The sequence below is a fragment of the Staurois parvus genome, unplaced genomic scaffold (genome assembly GCF_062004578.1).
Source record: "Staurois parvus isolate SC_StPar_1 unplaced genomic scaffold, SC_StPar_1.0 ptg002113l, whole genome shotgun sequence".
NCBI lineage: Eukaryota > Metazoa > Chordata > Amphibia > Anura > Ranidae > Staurois > Staurois parvus.
Genome location: NW_028319909.1, coordinates 5,228,552 through 5,242,969, shown reverse-complemented (window position 1 = coordinate 5,242,969; position 14,418 = coordinate 5,228,552). Strand labels below are relative to the sequence as shown.

The window sequence follows — 14,418 nt, the reverse complement described above, 5'->3', positions numbered from 1 at the left end:
TATAAAACAGTGCCTAATAAGTGAAAATCCTTCATAAACATGCTGTTAAAAACATGAATTTTCATTAAAAAAATAAAATTGAAAATATATCTCTAGAGATTAACCAAAGTCCATGAACCCCTGTGGATTGCTACAACCATAGGTAACTTTTTGTATCTGCATTTTTGCAAATCATCTAAAAATGCCATCAAAACTTTCTGCAGCAGGCTATGGGGGCTTGTCCGGGATGGAAAGGTAAAGTCCCTGTAGCTTGCTGAATAAAGATGGGTGCATAGTTAAAAAAGTTCTGTGTGTTTACCTGATCTACTACTATAGTCCTATTCACATGGTCCAATTCTATAACTGAAGTCCTTGTATTCTAGCAATGCAATACCTCAATACCCCACCAAGATTTGCATAACAAAAGTGAACCCAGCATGCAGTCTCCAGCATGTAGCTTTTCAAGAGAGGGACAAAAATGGCAGGCAAGTTGCTATTGTCTAGCTAGTCAAAGTTGAATAACTCTCTTTTAGTTTGAAAATAAAAGTATGGTGGTCCATGGAAGTTTGAGGGGTTCAGCAGCAAAGACAGATTTGAGACCCTTTGGAAAACTTGAAGTATCCAGAAAAATAAAAGAGGCGGGAGGGCCCTAAAGTGTAGTTCAGTGAAAATAATATATTTGTTGTCTCAAAAAAGTGAAAGATAGAAAAATAAATTAAGTAACAAGGGCTTGCATCTGTTTAGGTTGCAAGTGCCCCTATGGGGTAAAGACACACAACCTTCCATGGTAGCAGGTGGAGAATAACCTGTCTCCATGTAAGATAGAATAGGTCATTCGCAATGCCGCGGAGGTCCAAGTCCTGGATCCCCTGGCAGGTTCTCAGGCGGGTGGTGTACTAGGCAAATGGGAAGACCCATGAATGGCAGAGGCGCACATTTCCGTGTGACTTAGGATGGGTCGGAGTCATGACATTTTATGAACTCTGAATTGCTTTATATCTCAAAACAAGTATTTTGTGGTTTTAAAATACCACTTCCTCAGTTGATGTGGTTTTAAAATGCCACTTCCTCAGAGTGATACACCAATGTATACTAGTATCATAGTATGTGGTTTTTCCCAAGTGGGTCTATTTTAGCTAATATTTAAAAATACTCATGTCTATGGCCACTCCTAAAAAGCCACATTATACAGTCAACACAATGTGATATGTCCCTCATCTTGTGAACCTGATGATGTCATCAGTATAGCAGCAGAATCCATTGAGGTTATTTACTATTTGCGATTACTTACACAATGGTTCTGGTAGGTTGCAGCCACTGTTTGAACAGATGGTGGCCAGCTTTACTGTGCCATTGGGAATGCTGACACTGCCAGTAATCCCACACTGGTCAACTGGTACACATGTGCTGGTATAGTTTTCAAAGCTGGAATTACCTAGACAAAACCAAGAAATATTTTAAAGATGAACCAGCAATAATTTACTCAGTACCATATACTGCAGATGTTTTAATAACTTACCCAGAGTAGTTAATGAGTGAACCCTTCCACATACAGTACCATTGGGGCAGGTTGTATTGGTGTCCGGGCAGTAGGTGTTGCTGGAATTACCTTACAAAATAAAAAGAATCAATGTAAAAATAGCAACATATTAAAATTGTATCACACTTGTCTTCTTTGTTTACCAAGCTGAATAGCGTAAGATGAAATTTAGACACACAGTTGAAGGGTTAAGAGCAGTTATCCCCTCCCCTTTAATGTGTACGGGAGTCACTTTGGGTGGGGGGCCCATGGAACACAGCTCACTTTAGAGAGGTGGGAGACCCCTGTCTCAGCTCCCCATATCCCTCTTATGTGTAAGTCACCCTGTGCCTGTTAGGGGTACAGGGTGATTTGGCCTAATATTGGGGTGGGGGGTTGTGGATTGTTTAATGCCATGTGGCTGCATCCCATTGTTCTATTGTGTGTCTTACTTGGGAGCAAACTATTATGGAATGTATGGGTCTTTGTGTATTGGCTTGGTGGGGGGTGTCTCCAGCAGCCCTCCCTCCTGATTGGACTGTCTGTTGGTGTGTCTCTTGTTACTAAATGTAGATTGCCCCGCCCTGTGTCATTATAAAGGGAAGGGGTATTGTCCCCTTGAGTGTATATATCTTGTATCTGTGTTAAAACAAACTAGTCTACTTCCTGGTTTACTTCCAAGACTGGTGTCGTGTAGTCTTGTTTGGTCTGCTGTGGTGTCTGTGGTCGGTGTTCAGACGGGGAAGCGGTATTATAACGGAAGTACCCAAGTGCAGTCGGGGTCCGATTCCGTTACAGGTAGGTTTCAATTAGAGATAGGGTGTCTTAAAGTGAACAGGTTGTGCTAGATTTGTTTGCAGAAACACAGAGTTAAAGGGCAATCCATGCATGCACTGCTGAGTAAAATATTCATTTGTAAACAAAAAAGATTTTATACTAAAACTTAAAATAACTGCTGCCCAATATTAATGTCATACACGGAGTCACAAATATCAAAAGTTTCTCTTACAGTCTCCATGTAAAGTATTGAGTAACTAGGGGCATTGTGGGAATATATTAGAGACACATTTTGAAAACATTTTTAGCAATTTAATTTAATTTATTTTAGTCATAGCATTGAACATTGGGGAAAAAAACTACAGTATCTCTTAAAAAAAATACAAAGCACCACGGCAAAAGGGAAGCAAAATACCTCCGCAATAGCAGTTTGGCTGGTAAGATACGTTTGTTCCTTTGACAGAGTATTTTTGACTGTTGCAAGTACTTTGCTGGGTGCATCCTCGAATAGATGATATATTTCCTAGAAAAAATAAATAATAAATCAACTGCATGTTATAGATCAATATTCTTATTCTAAAGTTTCTACTTAACAATTGACTTTCAGAATAGTTGTAACTGACAAATATTGCAGAGCCATACAAAGCAGTGAGCAGGAGCTGACAGGGAAGAGAACTGTATTGTTTACATACAGTTCTCTCCCCCCATCGGTAATGCTTGGCTATCACCGGGTGCCGGCGAGTATTCACTGACTGGGACCTGGTGATTGACAGCCGAGGCTGCGAACAGTGGCGCGGGTAGGCGTACGCGGCTTGTGCGTCCCCCTACTCGGAAATGCAAAATCACGTATATATACATGTGATTTTGTGCACTTCTGTCACCCTATAGCAATATATCTGCTATAGGGCGACAGGAAAGCGGTTTATTCCCAGGAACCTAATATCAACTGCTGATACTGTGTGTTTGTAAGTCTGCTGGCCTCATTATACAGAGGTAGCATTGCTGACCCTTCATTTTGTTAACTTAGTGGAAAACAAAACATTGCACATCCAATCGAAACAAGAACTACTCGAGATGTAACAAAAACGTTCCTGACAGACTTGGACCAGCCAAGTAGAGTTGGCCATAAACAGTCAATATTGGGAGGTTTCTGATGTACTGGCTGAAAATTGCTGCCTCCCGCTTGCCATCCCTTGATTGACGGTAAACTGTTGGCCTAACAGGGTCCATATCTATTGCGATGTAGCCACTGTTCTGGTATTTTGATGACTGTCAGAAACCGCTGTCAAAGCACGGATGAAGGGATCTGTTAGAGTCTTCCAGGCTTAATGGAAAGCATCTACATACAGTATGTGTTTGGCCAGCATAACTCATGTGCAGGTTCTACAACCATCCCGTACTTCTAATACTGTACTAGGGAAAATTATGGATAGGATTGTGTTTCATTTCTATTATTTTTGTTATTGTTGGATCTACATCACATTTCCATTTTGTAGAACACGTCTTGGCAGTGTACATTTGTAGACTAAAAAAACAATACGCACGAAAAGGAATCTGCCTTGATAAGACACACAAGGAGTGTATTGAGCATGTTGCTAGCATGTTCACCAGGGGAAGCCCATACTGTGTGAAATACAGCAGCAATACCTTTTCTGTCTAGGTTCCTTGCAATACTATGACTTACCAGCTATATTAGTGGCATAGAGAACACACGTATCTTCCTCTCCTGTGCACTTCAGGGTCTGATTATTGTAACACCAACTGGAGGAAGATGATTGACAGGCTGAACAGGCCACACCATTGAGTTGAGGTCTGGTAGATGGTACTTGAAAAAAATAACAAATACATAATTACATACTGTGCATACATAAACTGAATACAAAAGCACAATTTGGCTCCAACTATGCAGCAATGATTCATTGAGTCAACTACTGTTCCCCTAAGCCAGGGGTCTCCAAACTATGGCCCGGGTGCAGGATGTTGCCCTTTTTTTGCCTTGATCTGGCCCTTGGGTAACTGATCCTTCCATAAAGAGGGACTATTACCCCCACTGACACCAATGATGGGGCACTATTCCTCCTACTGACACTAATGATGGGGCACTATTCCTCCCACTGATACCAATGATGGGGCACTATTCCTCCCACTGATACCAATGATAGGGCAATATTCCTCCCACTGATACCAATGATGGGGCACTATTCCTCCCACTGATACCAATGATGGGGCACTGTTCCTCCCACTGACATCAATGATGGGGCACTATTCCTCCCACTAATACTAATGATGGGGCACTATTCCTCCCACTGACACCAATGATGGGGCACTATTCCTCCCACTGATACCAATGATGGGGCACTATTCCTCCCACTGATACCACTGATGGGGCACTATTCCTCCCACTGATACCTATGATGGGGCACTATTCCTCCCACTGATACCATTGATGGGGCACTATTCCTCCCACTGATACCAAGTATGGGGCACTATTCCTCCCACTGATACCAATGATGGGGCACTATTCCTCCCACTGATACCAATGATGGGGCACTATTCCTCCCACTAATACCAATGATGGGGCAATATTCCTCCCACTCATACCAATGATGGGGCACTATTCCTCCCACTAATACCAATGATGGGGCAATATTCCTCCTACTGATACCAATGATGGGACACTATTCCTTCCACTGATACCAATGATGGGGCACTATTCCTCCCACTGATACCAATGATGGGGAACTATTCCTCCCACTGACACCAATGATGGGGCACTATTCCTCCCGCTGATACCAATGATGGGACACTATTCCTCCCACTAATACCAATGATGGGACACTATTCCTCCCACTGATACCAATGATGGGACACTATTCCTCCCACTGATACCAATGATGGGACACTATTCCTCCCACTGGCACCAATGATGGGGCACTATTCCTCCCACTGATACCAATGATGGGGCACTATTCCTCCTACTGACACTAATGATGGGGCACTATTCCTCCCACTGAAATCAATGAAGGGGCACAATTTTTCCCACAGACAACAATGATGTAATTTTTGCTACTCCCACTGACCACCAAGCCTATGGCATTGTTTACTCCTGCAAATGCCAGGGAATTTTCTACTCCCACTGGCCGCAATCTGCCCCCCTCAAGTTTGAAGAGCAGTAAACTGGCCCTTTTGTTTTGAAAGTTTGGAGACCCCTGCCCTGGAATAACCCCTATTCCTTAGCTCCAATTATGGGGGCAGGTACTTTCCTTGTCTCATCCATACCTGTGTAAAGAATAGTACTGGAATAATATAATGACAGCATTGCAACATACAATTTACAAATAAAATGAAAGTATTACAATGTAAGACACCACCCAAATGTGGTAACTGTTTTCTTTAATGTGCCTTCAAGGGATGTAAGTGTTGAGTTCAGTAATGTGTACATATCACTCCTTACTTGTACTGGCTGTATGCCCTTTTAATGTGTAATTGTTATTGCCTAATTCTGTAAGTGTCTGCATTGTTTCATATGGATTCATGTAATTATTCTTTTTTTTCCTTTCTTATTTCAGTTCTTTTGATTTATATTATTCATGCATTACAACCGTTAATAATTTTTTAGGTGTTTTTGAGGAGAAGAGAGACGAGGACAGGGAAACCCATGTGATGGCTCCGAGAGGTCCATGAAGCAAGACCGTTATCATGACAGCCATGCAACTAACATTTTCATATAAATAACTGAGCAACAGCAGAATACAGTTTTCTCAGTAGAGATTGGTTTTAAAAAGAGGTGAGGGCATTGTACTTTACCTGGAAGAGGGGATGAAGAACAGTTGTCAAAAGCGCAACAAGAAGAGGACATCTTGGTGTTGCCATCAAGTATGCTGATGCTCCCAGTTCTGTCACACTGGCTCGGAGGTGAACATGAGCGGATGTACCTTGTTGACTTCGAACCACCTGTTATTAATGTATGCTAATTAAATATACGATTTATTAAACTAGAAATCAGAAACATATTAGAAATTACTAAACTAGAAACATAAAAGGGCGACAGCAGAAAAATGACAAAGTGGCCTATTGAGCCCACCTCATTTATATATAAATATAATTTTTATTTATTTTTTTTGCCTGAGTGTGGATCTATGTCTGTCCTAAGCAGGCTAAAATCCAGCATTGTTGTCCGTATCTGGACCTATCTTTATCAATATCTCTTTGTGAGATCTCCAGAACTGGATAAGCTATTCTAAATAAGGTCTAACTAAATATATACCAGGGACGGACTGACCAATTGGAAACTCGGGCACTGCCCGAGGGCCCGGGGTCAGTAGGGGGCCCCATGAGATGCCCCTGGTACCTTTTTCATAGGCTTTTTTGAGTTTGGGCAAGGACACAGCACCCCATGATCCCCTAATGCCTGGGGGCCCCGTGAGTTGTCAGTCCGCCCCTGATATATACAGTATATATATATATATATATTACAATTACAAAAAAAACAAGACCCTTTGTTTGTTAAGGCTTCTATAAAGGAACCCCACTTCTCAAACACCATCATTGAGCAACATCTAGGCCCTTGATTGCTTATTGAACTATGTTTTCCTATTTTTCTAGGAATAAGGAGAAATAGGTTGGAGGTCTTGGAACCAAACTAAATTTACTCTTGCAGTGTGAAATGATATTTATGTGCTGTGACTCAGGTTAGACCAGGGGTGGGCAAACTTTTTGACTTGAGGGCCGCAATGGGTTCATATATTGGACCCGGGGGCCGGTCCAAGAGTAGATGAATGATGTGTATGTGTCATCCATAGTAAGTATAGTAATATTCCCCCATAGTAAGCATAGTAATTAATCCCCCATATAGTAATTCATCCCCCATAGTAATTCATCCCCCATATAGTAAGTCATCCCCCATATAGTAATTCATCCCCCATAGTAATTCATCCCCCATATAGTAATTCATCCCCCATAGTAATTCATCCCCCATATAGTAATTCATCCCCCATAGTAATTCATCCCATATATAGTAATACATCCCCCATATAGTAATTCCCCCCCCATAGTAATTCATCCCCCATAGTAATTCATCCCCCATATAGTAATTCATCCCCCATATAGTAATTCATCCCCCCTATAGTAATTCATCCCCCATATAGTAATTCATCCCCCATATAGTAATTCATCCCCCATATAGTAATTCATCCCCCCTATAGTAATTCATTCCCCATATTAATTCATCCCCCATAATAATTCATCCCTCATATAGTATTTCATCCCCCACAGTACTATTCCCCCCCAAGTAGTAAGCCAAGTCCCCCCTGTGTCAATTCACTTACCTTTGCTCCGCGCAATCCTCTCGCCGTGTTCCCGCGCCGTTCCGGTCTTCAGGGCGGACTGTGAGAGGAGCCTAGCTCCCCTCACGATCCTCACGCTGCCCCGCCTACACACATTCTGACAGCCAATGTTTGCCACGCTCCGCGGGCCGGATTAAAAAGCCCGCCGGGCCGTATACGGCCTGCTTGCCGTAGTTTGCCCATTGCTGGGTTAGACCCATGTATAAGGACTTATGACTTATGTACAAGGTAGTCTCGGCAAAGGATTTGGAAGAGAAGGAGCACAACACCAATTAACAAGAGCCCAAATATTTTTTATTGCATCATAGTATACAGTAAAATAAACAAGGCTACAAAAATATTCTTGTAGTCTTGATGAAGTAAGGCCCTTAGAACCTTAAAATTTGCTTGCCTGATTCTTTTCAGATATGCTATGATGAAATAAAAATATACTGAGTATCTACGTTTTCTCTTCTAAATCTCTTTATCACATGATGATATAATTGTACCATAATACCTGTCAGGACCAGGGTCTGAACCAGGGGCGGACTGACCATTTGGAAACTCGGGCACTGCCCGAGGGCCCGGGGTCAGTAGGGGGCCCCATGAGATGCCCCTGGTACCTTTTTCATAGGCTTTTTTGAGTTTGGGCAAGGACACAGGGGCCCCATGATCCCCTATTGCCCGGGGGCCCCATGAGTTGTCAGTCCACCCCTGATCTGAACCCACAAAATCTGCTGTGTCTGGCAGTGGCTCATTTTGCTGGGCCACTGGACAGGCCCCTGTATACTCTCATAGAACAATATTGCTTTGTCTCTTGTTTCTGGTGAATCTTAAACACTTTTCTCCTCCCATGAACTTCCTGATTTAAGCCATATCTCTGTATTTCGTGTTTGCCAGATTATTGAGCAATCTCCAGCCGAGTTCTTGCTCCTTTGCATACCTGCAACAACTCATTACTGACCTTTGACTTGTTCCTCGACTACGATTTGCTTGATCCCAACCTGCAACCACTTGTTTCTGACCTTCGTCTTTTTTAGTGGCTACACTTCTACTTGATCCCTATCTGCTACATCTGCTACTGGACCTTGGCTTGCTAACCTGAGGACCACCACCTGGTACTAACACGCAGCAAAACCCATCTCCACCATCTGGAGCTCTGGTGAATACTGCTTAATGCTTAGACCCCGCACCCTAGATGAGCCCATTTCATTCACCAGCTTGACCTGCTTATGCACATATCCAGCTGGCCAGTGGGAGGCTCTCCACAAAATTGCTACTGGTGTTCGAGCCTGACAGTGACAACTCCAGATTTCTCAGCAGATGTACTCCAGAAGAAATGTAAGATTATGGAACCTACTCCAGGAGCTGGGACACCCCCTTTATACTTACATGTATCAAGGGTCTATTTTTCTATTGAAGTGGAGGATTCCTTTAAATGTGACTTACCCACGGTGGATTCCGTATATGAGGTTGCGCACACATATCCAGAAGAGCATGTAATGCTGTTTCCAGAGCAGTTTGTTTTGTCCATACATTCCGTGCATGACAAAGAATAACCTACAAATTAAGTTAAAAAAGAAGAAATTCAAGATAATACGTATAGAGAAATATTGGCTACACACAGCTGGATTACTGTAAATGACTGTTCCAAGCAGAAAGCAGGAAGCCTCCGGCAAGGCTCCATTAACCTAAATTGATGAAAACCTGAGAACAAGACAGCCTATGGTAATTGTTTTTATTGTTATCCGTGTCCTCGCTGGGGGGAGATGAACATCTCCATTTGTTCTGATAACCATGTGTTCAGTGGTCAGAAAATAAAGTTAAGCTTCCCTCAGTTGACTGGCCAACCATATAAAAATATATGACCAATCTATAGGATTCTCAAGCTGATTCTGCCACCTGTGAAGCATCAGGAAGTCACAGCAGGTTTCCCATATCTAAGATGGTTGCATTGGGGACCCAAAAGACTGGCGAGTAGCTATAGTTTTTATAGTTTTTGTAGCTGCTAACTTTTAAATTTATTTTCCAGGCTGAGGTTCCTCTTTAGGCTAATTGTAGAGTCTCTTTAAGTCAGGTACAGTAGTGGGCAATGCACTTGAACCTACATGCTGTAAATTTTAGTGTGGTGTGTTACAGAAAAGAGTAATTTAGTTCTTATTTTAGTTGTTAAGGTGCACTGGTATCCCATTCCAAATAAATGGGTTGCCTTAACCAGGGGCGGACTGACCATTTGGAAACTCGGGCACTGCCTGAGGGCCGGGGGTCAGTAGGGGGCCCCATGAGATGCCTCTGGTACCTTTTTCATAGGCTTTTTTGAGTTTGGGCAAGGACACGGGGCCCCATGATCCCCTATTGCCTGGAGGCCCCATGAGTTGTCAGTCCACCCCTGGTTAGGTGTAACATATTTGGACCCCCTCCCCAAGAAAAAAATATAACAAGGAATATAATATTATAAAAACTAATGTTAAAGTATATCTAAACCCTAACTGGATGACGTTTGGTTTGATCAAACACCCAATACAATAACCAATTTCCATTTTTCCCCATAAAATCATGGTTCCACTTTTTTTAGCATTTGTTAGACACGTTAATGTATTAAATACTACACATGAATTGGTGTATGGTAATGCCTTAGTGTCTATGTGCTTTGTGCTGCACTTTGATTGTGACCTGCCTGAACACTGTTCTTGTCATGTACTTTGTTCATAGTAATCCCTGTCATGCCCTTAAATGTCCCCCAGGTTACCACACTGCATATGTCTTCTAGTACCCCTTTTAACCCTCAAATCCTTTTTATGATTTCTGGAGCACCTAGATCAGTGGTTCTTAACCTGGGTTCGATCGAACCCCAGGGGTTCGGTGAGTCAGTCTCGTGGGTTCGGCAGAGGTGAAGACCCACACCCGACTCATATGATTCGTGCAGTAAATATTCATTATAATGTTTTTGTTTTTGTGTGAAAATCATGTTTTAATGGTTTTGTTCTTAATGGTTTTGTTCATTTTGTGCACCTATGTATAAATATATACCTAAATATATACCTATGTTTTGAATTTGAAAAATCATATTTTATTTTTCCAATTAAGAAGGGTTCGGTGAATGCGCATATGAAACTGGTGGGGGTCAGTACCTCCAACAAGGTTAAGAACCACTGACCTAGATCCTAGGGGTACACAGGACATCTATATCTGGGCACTGTGTTCTGCCAAATTGCAGAACCTCAATAACTAATTTGTCAAATTCCAGAGCCTCTACTGGCCCCTTGAAGTTCTGGCATTGGACTATTGAATGGCAGAGAGCTTCCAAATTTGGATAGCTTGACAAAATTATGTTTGTCACCTTTTCCCATTTACTAGTTGCCTTGCCAGAGATTTGTATATTTTAGATATGTAAAAGTCAAGAAATGTACAGAATTGTCTGAATATTCATCTGGACCTAATACCATTACTGTACCAATGATAAGATAGGGTTTAAAAACCTTAGAATGCCTAAAACTGTAATCAAATTTCCTAAGTACCTCTAGAGGAACAGATAAACTTAAAATCAAATTTCGATCCAGATCCTTTCATACTGTGTGACAGCTGGCTAAGGTAACAGTTACTTCTAGTGGCACAGCCACGAACAACAGATGGAGTTCCTGTGGAAGAGAAAACCATTGTGTATTGAGATGGTTACATCATTTACTGTACTTCAATCAAACTTCAGTTTTAATGAAAATCACATACTTTTTAAATAGACCCTTTATTGTGCATTACTCCTGGTTCACATACCTGCGGTCCGTGGCACAAGAGCCCATTCATTTGAATGTAAACCAATCGCTCTGCACAATCCCAACCCTACCAATCACTCCCACACCCTAAAAGAAAAGTAAACAACTTTCACCCTTGAAAGTCAACGTGAATAATAAAGAACTTTTCTCAGTGAGTAAAATATACTTGGTTTGGATTTATTGTATTTATATTTATGTATTGATTAGGTTTTTTTTTTTTTCCTTAACGTGTGATTTATTGCACATGATATGCAGTTTGCATGATACACGATTGTTGGCACTTTGTTGATTTACATAAAAGGTAATACACTATCTTGAGTTTATATTATCTTGAGGTACACGAAGAATTTGGAAACATCACGTTGGATTAATTAAAGAAAGACACTATGGGGTTTATTTACTAAAGCTGGAGAGTCCAAAATCAGACTCCCTTCTGCATAGAAACCAGTCCAGCTTCCAGGTTTCATCGCCAAAGCTTCATTGAACAAGCTGAGGTTAGAAGCTGATTGGTTTCTATGCAGAAGGGAGTCTGATTTTGGACTCTCCAGCTTTAGTAAATAAACCCCTATTTGTTTTGGAGGTGGAAAAGACATTTTTTGGACATTCTTTGGTTGGGACATTTATGTTTTGGGACACTTATTATTCATTGCATATTTATTGATTTATGTATATTTTTCTTTTATTTATGATTTATTTAGTATATTTTACTCACTGAGAAAAGTTCTTTATCATTCATTTGAATGGACTCCCGTGCCCCGGGACACGCAGGGAAGAAGTCCCTGCACTACTTCTGAAAATGCAGCCCGCACAGGAACCTCGGTTCCCAGTACGGTTGCGATTTTCAGTGTGGGCGGCGTGCCATTAGAATTAATGGCACCCGCCCGCGGGTCCGCATTCCTCTGTGCAGATTTTTGTGCGGATCCGCAGCAGCACCACCCGCACATATGTGAACCTAGCCTAATAGGATATGCACATGGACCATTAGTAGCAGAATCCAAACTCTTAGTATGGTATAAAGATTTCCATTGTTGGCCATGCACATGACAATTTTGTAGCAATTTTAAGAGCCTTTCGCTTTTTAAGAATGATTACTTGTAATGTAATTGTCAGGCACCTCCCGGCGGAATCTTTAGTGATCCACAGAACGGGATTCCCCAGGACGCGGAGTCTAAGTCCCAGTCTGCCTTTTCACTAGAGCCCCTGATGGTGGGGATGGACTTGGTGTGAGACTGAAACCAGGTCGCGAGCCCTGAGTGCACCCAACTGTGGTAGAGGGGTCCCGCCGAGGGTACGTGCCGGGGGGGTGAGCCTGCTGTGAAGAGGCTGACAAGTCCAGGTCCCGAGCGGGATGGATGGATGACAGTCAGGAATGAGCGTAGTCAAACTAGCCAGGTCGGTAACGGTGGAGGCAGGTAGGTACCAAACAGTAGTCATAGAGCAGCCAGGTCACGAGCCAAGGTTCAGCAACGAGAGGTCCAATAGTAATATAACAACAGGCAGGAGAGTAGTCAGGGATGAGCCGGAGGTCAGAGCAGGAGAAGGTCAACACAAATCAGGACAAGCAGGATCGGCAACAGGAACACACTTCAGAACACGGGTACAGGAACTAGACCTTGCGGCAACCTAGTCACCGTCTGGCAAGTTTAAATAGTGCGCCCTGCACCGTCATTGGTGCAATTTCCGACGCCGACGCCCAGGTCCTAGTGCCTGTACATTAGTGCACCTAGGCAATCTGTGTATGTGCAGACCTGTGTGCCGCTGCAAGACCCGCAGTCCCTGACAGTAATGGTTTGCACCAATCTGCCTAATATGGTTTTAACCATTACTCCCTCTAAACTACCAAACTGGGGTCGATAACAATATTTGAAAAACATTATGGTGGCCATGTCCACTACAGATTTGAACATTCAAAACCAATAAAGGACCAGATGGGTTGCAGACGGCTGTAGACTGTTCAATTCCATGTGACTTTCCTCCCCTGCATTTAAACCAGCTGGACTCATATTGAATGGACAGCCAAAATCTGTATGAGCTAGGCTAGTCAAGGTGGCCAACTGTGGACAAAGTTAATAGGATAGGTCCAAAAGCTGAAGAGAGGGGAAATACAGCTCAAAGCTATTTAGGTTTCTGGAGGCTACAGTGATAGGACACACATTGTTTTTCTAACATTCCATGATATTAAGCAGGGTAAAGTAATTTAAGGATGAGTGGAATTTAACTACACTTACCTGATAGTTTTGAACTGTAGATTAAACACACGTTCTCATTCCCGATGCATTGCATGGTATCCTTTGCCGTACACCATTCAGAATTTTCAGACATACAGGTTGGACATGTCACCCCGTTGTACCCTGAACTGGAACTTGGTCCTGTCACTTATTAAAAAATAAAATAAATTCCTCAAAAAATGTTGATTAATGTGCAGATTCCTAGTTCCTACATACCAGCCTCCAAATCCCTGCCATTATTGCTGAATCCACAGCCATCCTGACCTGCAAAGCTCTGGCACTTTCTGATAGCGCCAAAGCTTGCTTGCTATTTTCTGTCTCATTCACATTCCTATTGGGGCAGCACAGTGGCTAAATGGTTAGCACTTCTGCCTGGCAGTACTGGGGTAGCTGGTTTGAACCCCAGCCACAGCTCCCCCTGCCTGGAGTTTGCATGTTCTCCCTGTGCCTGCGTGGGTTTTCTCCAGGTACTCCAGTTTCCTCCCACACTCCAAAGACATGCTGGTAAGTTAATTGGCTCCTGTCTAAATTGTCCCTAGTATATGTATGAATGTAAGTTAGGGACCTTAGATTGTACACCCCTTGAGGGTCAGGGACTGATGGGAATGTACAATATACATGTAAAGCACTGTGTAAATTGACAGCTCTGTATAAGTATCTGAAATAAATAAATATGTGTCATTGATGCAGCCATAATGGAGGGAAAATTAGAAATTGGGTTCTGGAGGTATTTGATTTAGCAGTATAGACACTATAGATTAATATCGTATATTCTTATACTAAAAAAGTTCAAGATTTCCACTCTCTGCTGGTTTACTATA

The 14,418-nt window shown here is 42.3% G+C and overlaps 1 protein-coding gene across 1 annotated transcript in view; it reads right to left on the bottom strand.

Annotated features, from left to right (window-relative positions):
- The window catches only part of LOC149432775 (uncharacterized), a 137,154-nt gene that overhangs the window by 47,992 nt on the left and 74,744 nt on the right, over nucleotides 1-14,418 (bottom strand). Inside the window, exons 40-47 of the mRNA XM_089665011.1 lie at nucleotides 13,598-13,744; nucleotides 11,118-11,237; nucleotides 9,049-9,159; nucleotides 6,083-6,229; nucleotides 3,960-4,100; nucleotides 2,691-2,798; nucleotides 1,499-1,588; nucleotides 1,271-1,414 (exon numbers count right to left, since the gene is read on the bottom strand). Coding sequence (XP_089521137.1) covers nucleotides 1,271-1,414; nucleotides 1,499-1,588; nucleotides 2,691-2,798; nucleotides 3,960-4,100; nucleotides 6,083-6,229; nucleotides 9,049-9,159; nucleotides 11,118-11,237; nucleotides 13,598-13,744 — 1,008 coding nt within the window. The remainder of the gene's footprint in view (nucleotides 1-1,270; nucleotides 1,415-1,498; nucleotides 1,589-2,690; nucleotides 2,799-3,959; nucleotides 4,101-6,082; nucleotides 6,230-9,048; nucleotides 9,160-11,117; nucleotides 11,238-13,597; nucleotides 13,745-14,418) is intronic.